This window comes from Hevea brasiliensis, chromosome 15, assembly GCF_030052815.1.
Source record: "Hevea brasiliensis isolate MT/VB/25A 57/8 chromosome 15, ASM3005281v1, whole genome shotgun sequence".
NCBI classification, from domain to species: Eukaryota; Viridiplantae; Streptophyta; class Magnoliopsida; order Malpighiales; family Euphorbiaceae; genus Hevea; species Hevea brasiliensis.
The window spans coordinates 73,890,464-73,903,958 of NC_079507.1; the positions used below are offsets into that span (position 1 = coordinate 73,890,464).

General features: G+C 36.3%; 1 protein-coding gene across 1 annotated transcript; it reads left to right on the forward strand.

The window, feature by feature from the left end:
* The first annotated feature begins 2,040 nt into the window (after nt 1-2,040).
* Nucleotides 2,041-11,295, forward strand: LOC110670927 (uncharacterized). Its single transcript, XM_021833246.2, has 6 exons — nt 2,041-2,353; nt 8,372-8,608; nt 9,217-9,328; nt 9,412-9,586; nt 9,750-9,993; nt 10,738-11,295. Exons 1-6 carry the CDS (start codon nt 2,170-2,172, stop codon nt 11,028-11,030), a joined length of 1,245 nt encoding a protein of 414 aa, XP_021688938.2. The 5' UTR covers nt 2,041-2,169; the 3' UTR covers nt 11,031-11,295.
* Nucleotides 11,296-13,495: the final 2,200 nt, after the last annotated feature.

The following is a 13,495-nucleotide window of genomic DNA, read 5'->3' on the forward strand; positions in this document are numbered from 1 at the left end:
GGATGCACTTGCTCCAAATCTTACTTGGACTATAGGACTAGAGCCATATTTATTGACATCTCTCTTATCCTATCTCCTGTGCCCTGAGATTATTACAGATTAAACTATAGCCACATTTGATGAGATTTAATTAAGATGCCTTGTCAGGAGGTCCACTTGTACCTCCAAGCCACGTAGATGTCACGTGCACTTTCCCTATCCAAATTTCAACTCAACAATTTCCTACTTTTGTTGAAACTTGCCGGCCATCGATCATTGCCTCCTTCCTTGCGCAGTTAGTAACTATCCAACATGAACTACCCTTATCTTGTACATATACACCAACCCCACACATTATTATAGTTTTCTTTCTTTAAGTGAGAAAAGGAAAGAAAGGACCTTTTGAAGACCCCATGAGCACCCCATTCATAATAACCTAGCTAGCTTATGGTATCCACCCATCCTCTCCTTATATGGGTAACCTATTCATTAGAGAGACTGTTCTGTTGCTATTAATGTCTTTACAGGAAAATCTTAATCTTGGGTCATAGTCCACGTGTCCAATCATGTCCTGGTGCCATACTAAAGCATAGCAACGAAAGGTCCTATACCTTATCTTAAATCTAGGAGTATCAAAGATAAGATCCTTATGAGCATATAAATCCAAGGGGTGGCCCTGTAAGGATTGGTTGATAAACATCTCAATGTTCCGGGTAACTAATGAGGTGTCTAATCGGACGGAAGGGAAGTGTGTTGGTCCCAAATGAGAGACAAACTTGAGAGTAATGAATATCATACACATGGCTATCATGCTATTACTGACCAATGCAAGTGATGGTAACAATAGCTTCGAGACACAGATAAAATCAACTATTTAGAATGTTGTGCTTTATTGAGCTCAGAAAAAAAGTAGAGGAAAATTCCAAGTTTGTGGGGGAGTGTTTGATCTGTTGCAACAGCTGGTTTTGGGGCTTGAAGAAGTACAATTATTTTGGATTTTTGATACTCAGTTTCAGATTTCAGAATATGACCAACTGAAACACCACCATCACAGCATTCCCTTAAGAAACATCATGGTAATAACTCAATACAATTTTACAATAGCGCTTGCCTGTACTGTACATTTACATATAGTGAAAATTTCTGGAAGAGAAATAGTAGGGTTTTACCTACAGATTATTCTAGCTAGCTAGACATCCTTGTATGCAAGAATATTGATAGAAATAGCAAGAGAAAGTGAAAGGAAGCCATTTTCACTTGTGATTTACTGAAAAACTAACAAATTAAACTACACCAGTTGGCTTATAAACAGCGATGATTTTTGTCTTCCACCCTAATCGGCTCATTTTCTCGAGGATCTCCATGTTGGCAGAATGAGCTTGCTGAGCACTATTCGGTTTAAACCGAAAAATCGAACCGAACCGACTTAATTCAGTAATTCAGTTTGATTTTTGATATAATTCGATTCGGTTCAGTTAGGTTTTGTATTTTAAAAAATTTAATTATTTTGGCTCAGTTTGGTTTTAAAGAAAAAAATCGGTTTGAACCGAACCAAATTGAATAATATTTTTTATTTTTTAATTAATTTATTTTTATAGAGAATTTATGAATTATATGTAATTATATATATATATAAATTACTTAATTGTTATTAGGTTCAAACTAAGATTAAAATCAAACTAAATAACTTGAAAATAAAGTTTAAATTAAAAATAAGTAAAATTTAAAATCGATCAATTTGAATCAAATCGAACCAAAATAATACAATTCAATTTAATTTAATTTTTCATTTATTTAAATTCAATTCAATTCTAAAATATAATAATTTAATTTTAATAATTTAATTCGATTTGAATCGAATGCTCACTGCTCGGCCACATTCTTTTGCCAAGCCTCATATTCTTAAAAACCCGAATCAACAGTATGTCATAATGGGCTTGTTAATAACGCCAGCTGGGGCCTGGGTCTTCGGAGTGGGTTAACTTGCAATTGCAAGTTACTGAGGGGAACAAAAAGGTATAATCAAATCATTTGGAGCCCAAATTGAAAATATCTACCAAATCCCAAATCACGAAAATTTCAAATTACGCACGCAAATGCGCACGAGAAGATTTCCTCAGCTACCAGTCTTGGGTCTAGCTTGCCTTATGCCATAGCTGGTTACTAGGTTCTTCCATTGGGTTGAGAGAGATGTCGTGCCTGGCGTGCTTCGCTTCGTGCTGTGCTACTATGACCTGCGGCCTCTGCACATCAGTGGCCTCTGGTATATCCAAGAAATCCGCTAGACTTGCTTACTGTGGTCTCTTTGGTCTGTCTCTGATCGTTTCTTGGATTCTCAGAGAAGTTGCTGCTCCGCTCTTGGAGAAACTCCCTTGTGAGTCCCATTCCTTATTACCATCTTTATTTTCTATCCCAATTTGATATTTTCTGCGACAAATTTTGATTATTGTAGTCTTAAATGCTTGTAGGTTTGGGTAATTTAGAAGATAGTGAATCGATTCACGTGTTTAGTTTAAATGGTTAATAAATTGGCATAATTGTTCAATATATATATATATATATATATATATATATATACACACACACACATTTTTATTTGGGTATGATCGTACTGGATGCTTTAATATGATCTAGAGAAGAATTAGAGAAGTCCAAGAATAATGAGAAGAAGAATGCAAGAGAGAAATTCAGAAAGAAAGGAAAGAAGCCATAGAAGAAGAATCAGAAAGGGATCGTATTCATTCACATCAGAATCAAGAAGATTTACAACAGAAGAATTGCAGCTATTATAGTACAATAACCACCCTTGTACAAGTGGCTTAACAAACAACTAATTCTTCCTAGATACACGCTTGCGTAACAACTTCATAACAGCTCCAATGACACCTTGTAACTGCTAATTCATCCCATGCTCTTCTTCACACGCGATCCTGCAACGCCCCGTTTCCTTTATTCATTCTCGACATTCCACATCATATCAATACCCTTCCCTTCAAAATGTCCTTGTCCTCAAGGACAGAAATCAGGAAAACGAAGTTGGACACCATCTGCATATTCCCAAGTGCCATCTGCTGGTGAAGAATTGGCCCAGTGAATCAACCACTGAGTGGCAGCTACATTCACTCTTTTAACTGTCCTTCTATCCAAGATGGCTTGTGGGTAAGGACTAGCTAAAGAGGAATCAGGAGGTAAATTAGAGGAAACCACCACATCTGCATAAGATGGTCTCAGTAGAGAAACATGGAAAACATCATGAATTCGAGCATCAGGTGGCAATTGCAGTTTATAGGCTACTGGACCAATGCGGTCAATTATTTTGTAAGGGCCATAATATCTAGCATGAGCTTGGAATGAGATCTAGACATGGACAATTGCAGAAAAGGCTTGAGTTTAAGATACACCATGTCACCAATTTGGTACTCTCTCTGTAGGATGCCTATCAGCATAGTGCTTCATTCGAGTAGAAGCCCAATCCAAATGATACTTAAGCAAGGCAATTGTAGACTCTCTATCCCTCATGAATATATCCACAGCCTCCACATTTGACTCACCAGGTAAATAAGGAAGGTGAATCGGTGGAAGTACACCATAAAGTGCTTGAAATGGTGACTGTTGAATAGTGGAATGGTGAGAAGAATTATACCAGAACTCAGCTAGAGAAAGCCACTGGTACCAAGTATGAGGGAGATGACCCGCCATACGTCGAAGATAAGTCTCGAGGCACCTATTTACAACCTCAGATTGGCCGTCTGTTTGAGGATGATATGCTGTAGACATATGCAATGCAACTCCTTGTAACTTAAAGAACTCTTGCCAAAATAGGCTAGTGAAAACAGTGTCTCTGTCAGAAACAATTGAATTGGGCAATTCATGTAATTTAAACACATTGTCCAACAAAGCTTGTGCCACAGTTTTTGCAGTAAATGGATGAACGAGAACGATGAAATGGCCATACTTAATGAGCCTATCAACCACCACCATAATAACAGTTCTTCCTTGAGACTTAGGAAGTCCCTCAATGAAATCCATAGTAATATCTGTGAAAAGACCCTGTGGAAGAGGTAAAGGCTGCAAGGAACTTGGAACAGCAATAGTTTCGTACTTATTTTGCTGACAAACTACACAAGTTCTAACATAATTCCTCACATCTTTCCATTAACCCCTCCAATAAACAACAGAAGCCAATCTTCTACTAGTAACAGAGACACCAGAATGCCCACCCAAAGCCTAGTCATGGTAAAGTTGTAGTAATTTAGTTTTCAAAGCATCACTATTGCCCACTACTAACTTCCCTTCTCTTCTCAACTGATTATTAGCCCATGTATACTTAGAGTGAGACCTGTTGTCAACTTGTAACTCTGCAATAAGTTGCTGTATAATGGAATCAGTTTGCCAAGCCTCTTGTATTGCTGCCATTAATTGATATGGTATAACATGTGCTATAATAGCGAATAGCCCAGTGAATGGAACTCTGGATAATGCATCAGCTACACTATTATCTTGGCCTTTTTTATATTGAATCTCATAATCAAAAGGCTGTAATTTAGTGAGCCGTACATGCTGAGCAAATGTGTTAAGCTTTTGCTCAAGTAGAAATTTCAAGCTTTTATGATCAGTTTTAATCACAAAATGCCTGTGAGCCAAATAATGTGACCAGTATTTAACGGCAAATAGGATTGCTAGTAACTCTTTTTCATAAGTAGAAAGAGCTTGGTTTTTAAGAGATAAAGCCTTACTTATGTAAGCCAAAGGGTGCCCATCCTGCATTAAAACAGTTCCAATGCCTTCACCAGAAGTATCTGTCTCCACCACAAATTGCTTGGAAAAATCTGGCAATGATAAAACAGGAGCATTACACATCAAATACTTCAACTGAGGAAATGCTTCCTGAGCCATTTTATTCCATTGAAAAGCATTTTTCTTAAGTAAGTAAGTGGCTTGGCTACTCTTCCATACCCTACTACAAACCTTCGGTAATAGCCTGTAAGACCAAGAAAACTCTTGAGTTGTTTAATAGTTTGAGGTATAGGCCAATCCCTAACTGCTTGAACTTTCCTGGGATCTGTATAAACCCCTTCAACTGCTATAACATGGCCCAAGTACTCCACATGATCCTCACCAAACTAACATTTGCTAAGTTTGGCATACAATTGATGATCTCTCATGGTTTGCAAGACAAGTTGCAAGTGCTGTAAATGTTCTTCAACTGACTTACCATATATCAATATGTCATCAAAGAAAACTAAAATAAATTTTCTAAGAAATGGCTTAAAAATTGAGTTCATTAAAGACTGAAAAGTTGTTGGAGCATTAGTCAAACCAAATGGCATGACTAAGAACTTATAATGCCCCTCATGAGTTCTAAAGGCAGTCTTATGAACATCATCTAAGTGCATCCTCACTTGCCAGTACCCTGACCTTAAGTCAATTTTCGAAAAGATAACAGCATGCCCCAACTCCTCCAACAACTCTTCTATCAAGGGTATAGGGAACTTATCTTTAATTGTAATATTATTCAAGCTTCTGTAATCAATACACATTCTCCAACTATTGTCCTTCTTTTTTACCAATACTACAGGACTTGCATGAGGGCTATTATTGTTCTGAATGACCCTAGAATTCAACATATCTCTAATCATCTTTTCTATAGCAGATTTGTGTTCAAAAGCATATCAATGAGGTTTACTATTGACTTGTTGTGATCCTGGCTTAAGTAATATCCTGTGATCATGTGACCTTTGTGGCGGAAGGCCCTGGGGTTCTTGAAAAATATCAGAATATTGCTGCAACAAGTCTGATAACTCTTTCCACTTGTATTGTGGAACCTAAACATTATACAATTGAGAAAAACACGCCCCCTTTTCCTCCTGTTGTAAGAAAGGCCAATTAAAATGATGCACACGAAAAGCATGAAGACTTTCATTAGACATAAGAAAATGCTCTCGTTTCAAAGAATGGTTTGATCCCTGCAATTTAAAGTCCATGGTTAGTTCAAAAAAATTCCACTTGATATCACTAAGTGCCCTTAACCATTGAATTCCCAAAATAAGATCATAACTTTCCAATGGTAATATATAAACATCAGCTGCAAACTTTTGGTTCTGCATAGTCCACTGGAAATCCTTGCACACTACTTCACATTTCAACTCATTCCCATTTGCTATCTCCACCCAAATACTAGAAACTTTAGTAATAGCGCACCGTAATTGCTTCACCAAACTCTCCCTAAGGAAATTATGGGTACTTCCTGTATCTATGAATATGTGTAACCTCCTCTTACCATGATTCCCTTTCAACATCATTGTTTGATTTCCACCAGAACCCCACATTGGATTTAAAGAAAGCTACCCTTCTTGTACTGTACCTTCCACACCTTCATTTCCATCTAATGCTGCCTCCAATTCCTACTTATCAATTACTTCTATCAGTTGCAACACATAAACTTGCCTTTTTTTGCATTTATGCCCAGGTGTATATTTCTCATCACACCAATAACAAAGGTTCTTAGACCTCTTTTCGTCTATATCTTTGCCAATTAAAGTACTAGGGAATCTTGGAGTCATGGGTAGTCAGGGTATGTTGGGTGTATGCAGTAAACCAGATTGGTCTTTGTGAACTATACTGGGTTTATTGGAGCTAGAATTTTGTATTATGGCAGAGAATGTTGGCTTATGAAAATTGGAATTGGCAGAATTAGTAGTGGTTGTAGGTAATTTGGTTACAGTTTTAGGCTTTTGTAGTATAGAAGCAACAGTAATTTCTTGTAACCTAGCTAAAGAATAGGCTTCCGAAAGTGTTTTGGGCTTAAACATATTTATGGGCATTTGCAATTCATCACACATTCTCGAAAGGAAAAAAGACAAAGCTTGCTCTTCTGTTATACCTGCCTTTGGGTACAATTCGTCAAAGGCGTCAAGATATTCTTGCAATGACTCTGTTTGCCTCAGATTCCTCAATTCTGCCAGTGAATCATCAAACGCATGACTACCAAATCTTGCACCCAAAGCCCTGGCATACTCTTCCCAACTCACATATGCATCATTACCACGCAACTTAACAAATCCCTGATGCCATTTGATAGCCTTCCCCTCCAAATGCAAGGCGGCAACCTTTTTACCCTATTTTCTGGAGCAATTCTTCCCGCTTCGAAGAAATATTCACTCCTTAGTAACCAACTTTCCAACCCTTCACCACTAAAGCAAGGGAATTCAAGCTTAGTATTACTTCCCTAAGGATTCGCATTAAAATTCACATTAGGGCCAGAATCTTTCTCCTGCGAAGTACTTGCTCTGTTCCTGTTACTCATCACTTCCGCATGCTACATAATCAATCCAGCAATTAAAGATTTCAGCTCATTAACCACATCTTGCAATCGAGCCTCCTGACGGTGCACAGATTCCAACACTAAAGCAGATATTTCCTTCCTCAAATTCTGTGATCGAGTTCCTTCCGCCATAACTAGGATTCGATGCTCTGATACCAATTAATATGATCTAGAGAAGAATTAGAGAAGTCCAAGAAGAATGAGAAGAAGAATGCAAGAGAGAAATTTAGAAAGAAAGGAAAGAAGCCATAGAAGAAGAATCAGAAAGGGATCGTATTCATTCACATCAGAATCAAGAAGATTTACAACAGAAGAATTGCAGCTATTATAGTACAATAACCACCCTTGGACAAGTGGCTTAACAAACAACTAATTCTTCCTAGATACACGCTTGCGTAGCAACATCATAACAGCTCCAATGACACCTTGTAACTGCTAATTCATCCCACGCTCTTCTTCACACGCGACCTTGCAACGACCTGTTTCCTTTATTCATTCTCAACATTCCACATCATATCATGCTTGTTGCATCAAATGTCTGAAAATTGTGATAATTCGTAATTGTTGAAGATACAAGTTCGTTTAATTTTACTAAGATGTGTCAAGACGTTCTTAATTTGGTTTTTTAGCTATAATTAGTAAAGGTGTTGCATTTCATTGTTCTTCCCAGTCCTTTATTCATTTTTGGAAACCTTTGGAACTTGCCTGTTTTTTCCTCGAATCATTGTGTTACTGTACTTTTAGTAATTTTCATGTTTTTCAAATTTTGTGGTTGGTGTCAACTAGATGCCTAAGTCATTGGATCATGCACTTCAAATTGATTCTAGTTGAAGTTTGATTGTAATTCAAAAAAGTTGATCAATATTCTGCAATTTAGTTTAGCAATTATGATTGCTGGATTATAGTAAATAGATTTGGCAATTGACATTGTCAAGATGGATATTTAATCAATTTGTAGTTTCATTAACGTAGATCAGCTTATAATTTATCAAATATTTGCTAGTGTGGAATTATTGAAATGAGACTTGTTGTTCAGTTTGAAAAATCCCATCTCATATATGCTTGCAGGGATAAAATCTTCTGATACTCACTCAAAGGAGTGGTATCAAATACAGGCAGTACTTCGTGTGAGCTTGGGGTGTTTCTTGTTTTTTGCAATATTTGCTCTAATAATGATTGGCGTGAAAGACCAAAATGATAGACGCGACTCATGGCACCATGGTGGATGGATTGCAAAGATGGTGATCTGGCTTTTGCTTGTTGTCCTCATGTTTTTCATGCCCAATGTCATCATCTCCATCTATGGTCAGTTAAGTTCCTGGAATATAAATTAGAGCAATTGTTGTATCTAGCTGCTTATCCAGTCCTAGTTGAGGAATCTGTGATCGTTAATTGACATAACTGTACGCTTAAATAAGGATACTATATGTTTTTTGGGCCATTTTTGCCAATTTTATTAAAAATCTGAATGAGTTGCAGTAAATGGCTAAAGAATATCAAAGTTGAACAAGAATTTTTATCTAAATGACTTAGTTTAACTGGCAAATTTTATGTTTTCTTTTGGAACCTGATTGTTCTATTGTTGAAGAGCTAATCTTTTGGCGTGTGCAACTTACATTGGGAACATGTTGGGTTTCCAGGACCCATCCACCACTTTTGCAGGCCCCTTAGGGATCCTTCATAGATTATATCTGATCATATTTGCGTGAGAGCAAGGGAAACAAGCATTGTCTTAGAAACTTTAGATAATCTTTTATTCCTTTATTTCCCTTTTTTTCTTTGATGATATTTCTCTTGGCCCATTATGTTGACATTGTTGAGACCAATTTTGTATTGACTTGTACTCAGATCTTTTCCTGATATTTGATGCCAAATATCATAATTGACCTATGCAAGCAAAAAATTACTTGCAGGAACTGTATCAAAATTTGGGGCAGGGCTATTTTTGTTGGTTCAAGTGATTATATTGCTAGACTTTACACACTCATGGAATGATGCATGGGTTGAGAAAGATGAACAGAAATGGTTGGCTCAAGTTTATATGTCTCATAAGCTTCTCTTTTATAACTATTATTTGATTTCTAACCTTTGGATCACTTGTTTTTTAGGTATGTTGCTTTACTTGTCATATCAGTTGTGTGCTACCTTGCAGCATTCACATTTTCTGGCATTTTGTTTATATGGTTCAACCCATCTGGCCATGACTGCGGCCTCAATGTCTTCTTCATTGTCATGACCATGATTCTTGCATTTGCTTTTGGCATAATAGCATTACATCCCACGGTAAGGATGAGATTTTATTCTTTTATTTATTGCTGCCCCATAAAGCATACAAATAGTAGTGTGATCTTGTGAACATAACTTATAAAAGTAATAGTGTGATCTTGTGGAGATAACTATTTAATTCATAACTTACTGTGTGATTGTGAATGCTAATTTTGAATAGGTTAATGGAAGCCTCTTACCTGCTTCAGTGATATCAGTGTATTGTGCTTATGTTTGCTACACGGGTCTCTCCAGTGAACCACATGACTATGCATGCAATGGTCTTCACAACAAAACAAAAGCAGTCTCCACTAGCACACTTGTGCTTGGGATGCTTACAACTGTTCTCTCAGTCCTATACTCTGCTGTTCGTGCTGGGTCTTCGACAACATTTCTATCACCACCATCCTCACCTAAGTCATCAGGTGATCTTCATAATTGTACAACTCAACTCAACTCAACTAAGCCTTTATCCCAAAAATTTGGGGTCGGCTGATCTTCATAATTGTGAAGAAACAAAATCCTAGATCATTTTTCTTTTCTATGTATTATGATGGGGGACGAAAACAACTTGTTTTCATCCTTTGAACAGTATTAAATGGAAGTCAGGTGTAGTCCTCAGCCAAAAAACTAGGCAGTCTATCAGTTGTCACCATTATTTTTATATGCTGACTATCAAATTCTTTTTTCATGTTTTCTAACGAAGGAAAGTTGTGACAGTAAGGTCTTAAAGGTCTTTGATATATATACTCGTTTATCTTACCTGGTATTGCCTGTAATTTTTGCTCAATTGCCCAAAACCTGGCACTTGAATATGCTACTAAGTTTTTCCAGGGTAGTTTCTTTTCTTGCCCCATGGATTACCAACGTTAGTGGTATGTGAGCAGTCATGCACGGCATTTGGTTGCTGGAAATTTATTGCAGTCACAGGAATGAGCCATTTTTTTTGGGCTTTCAACCGCTTCAAAAGTTGGAGTTTATTCTGGTGCAGAAGCAATAAGCTTTTGATCTTTCCATTCAAATGCAGTATAACTCTGACCAAGTTGACAGGAATATGTTCCTGTATCTTTAAAGCTAGCATTCATCACCAAATTAAGAAAATTAAGCTTTACAGTTATAAGGTTTCTGTATATTAAATTATTCTAAATTTGCTAATTCTTGTGTTGCAGCTGCAAAGAAACCTCTTCTTGAAGAACAGTTGGAAGAAGGAAAAGAAAAGAAGGAAAAAGATGCGCAGCCTGTCAGTTATTCATATACATTCTTCCACCTGATTTTTGCCTTGGCCAGCATGTACTCAGCTATGCTTCTTTCAGGATGGACTGACTCATCTGAAAGCTCTGACCTGATAGACACAGGATGGACATCAGTTTGGGTTAGGATATGCACCGAATGGGTGACTGCTGCACTCTACGTATGGACCCTTTTAGCCCCATTGCTTTTGCCTGATCGTGAGTTCTTCTAGGTATCCATTTTGATATCATGTTTGGGAAGTCCTGATAATGTTAAAAATGGGAGTTGTTGAATAGCTGTGCTCTCTTAGGTTGGTTGAGGGTAGAGCTTTGGACAAATACCATACGTATGAGCTTGATTACCCTTCTCTAAAGAATTTGAGAAATAAAAACTAAAATTAGCAGTAGTAGGATATGAACTGAACTTTGACTGCAAATATTTGTAACAAAGATGGCGATACTACACATGCAGTATATAATGAATATAGTTTTGAGTAATACTATTCATCTTATGAAAATGCTATATACGAATGGAGTTTTTATTTTGTGCAATTAATGTATATACAGTTATTTGATTAAAATCGTTGATCATTGTGGGATTCACGTAGGATCCATCATAATGAATAATTATAATTAAATTATATATTATATGAATATCAATTTCATGATATAATTTTTTTCGTATGGATGACATGGCTTCGAGCTAGACAAGTGATTATTAGAAAACGCCTGTGGTCTTTGATAGATCCTTTAACAAGGATTAGGTGCTAGTTTGATGTCAATTTTATCCCTTTATTTGTCAGTAATATATTTAATAAATATAAATGTAAATATTATAATTTATGAAGTGGAGTTTTGAATAGATAAACACAAAATTAAGTGTTTATCCTAATTTTTTGCCAACGGAGAAAATAGGTTCACTAATTGTATTCAAAGTCTCATCTCCGGCTTCCTCTCTCATCTCCTTCAATTATAATTATGGCTCTCTGTTCACTGTGTCTTTTCAGTTTCAATAATTTTCTTTTCTCCCTTAATAATACAAAACTTGCCACCCTTTTAGCTGCTGAAATCATCAAAGCACGTAACTATAAGATGCTTACAAGGGAATTTGCTATTTCTCAAATGTAAGAAGAATGATCCATGCCTCCATAAAGGTCAAGGATTCACTTGCTGCGTCCTTGGCTTGTTAATAAATAATTCAATAACCTGAAACTGATAGCATATAAAATCTTCAAAAAAAAAAACAAGGCTTATAAATAATACAGCTTCATAGCTAAATATGATATTGTGAATTTATGATCTCTGCGCGTCAGGAGATATAAACAAATCGTTGATGCTTTTGTGGTTCTCGGGCAGATACCACAAATATTTTATAGTTTATGTTCAGTTTCTAGTTCAATTATTTTTATATAATTTTCTAATTAAAAATTATATTTATGTTTAAATCCTGTTATATTACGGGATATATATTCACTTATTTCGTATTTAATATTAAGTTTGAAGGTCTAAAATTATTTTTCTAGATAAAAATATTATTTTAAATATTATTAAAAAAATTATTTTATTATTTTATTATTTTTATAATTATAATTTATTAAATTTAATTTTAAATTATTTTTAATATTTTTTTAATTAATATATTTAAAAAAATAATTTTTCCAACAGAGTAGTTTCAATGATAATACTTAACACCCTCTTATTAAACTACTCATCTAATAACTCGTAAAATTTAAATTCTTGTTGCAAATTAGCTATATAAGCCACTAACAAAGAGGGTGTTTTAATAAGAGGGAGAGTGTTTTAATATCACTATTTTTATATTAATTAATTGAATAATTATTTTTATTAAATATTTTTTGTAACACCCCAAAATTTTAAATTTTATTATTTTATGAGCATTTTTGGTATTTTAATTTTTATTTAAATTTTAGAAATTTTTTTGAGATTTTTTGGATTTTAAAAATCGGATTCGATTTTCCGAAAATATAAACTTTAATGATTTTTAAAAATTAATTTAAAGACCACATGGCAAAACTAAAAATATATTTAGAGTCTACGTATTTTTCTGAGTTTTCTGGAAATTTTTCGGAATTTTTGGACCTCGTTTTCGATCCCAAGGCAGAGTAAAAATTCAAAATTTTGTATTTCGAATCGAACTGGCCGAATTGAACCGGACCGGATTGGACAGATCGAACCGAAATGGCTCCTTTTTCTTCTTCTCTTTTCTTCCGCGCGTCCCGACCTCCTCCCATTCTCTCTCTCTTTTCTCTCTCCTCCCTCCTCCCCTTGCCGCACCGCCACCTCCCCTGCCTTCCCACCTCACCGGCGCGCCGCCTCAGCCCTCCCCCACGGCCGGCCGCCGCCTAGAACGCCGGAAAACAGCCCCAAAAACAACGCGCAGCGCGCGCGCGACTCCTCGGCTTCCCGGCCAAAATTCGGCCGATCTGGCCACCAATTGGACCGGGTCTTGTGTCTAAAATCATCTACTCGTCGAGAGCTTTCCATAGACACCAAGAACACTGAAATCCATTGAGCGGTTTGTCCAATTTTTGTCCGGGAAGTTTTAGCCCATTTTGACTTTCGGGCTAGATTTCTCGCAAACCGTGAATCCCACGAGAAAACCGAGAGTACCAGAGCGCTCCACTCGTCGAGAGCTTCTCGGGGATATAAATTTCAAAATTTTCCGACACTGTTTTTC

What these genes read in the sequence shown, in the direction of transcription:
- LOC110670927 (XM_021833246.2), top strand. Translation starts at nt 2,170, where the DNA reads ATGTCGTGCCTGGCGTGCTTCGCTTCGTGCTGTGCTACTATGACCTGC. An exon ending in GCTCTTGGAGAAACTCCCTT is followed by an intron (nt 2,354 to 8,371) that starts GTGAGTCCCATT and finishes ATATGCTTGCAG; the next exon opens with GGATAAAATCTTCTGATACT. An exon ending in TAATAGCATTACATCCCACG is followed by an intron (nt 9,587 to 9,749) that starts GTAAGGATGAGA and finishes AATTTTGAATAG; the next exon opens with GTTAATGGAAGCCTCTTACC.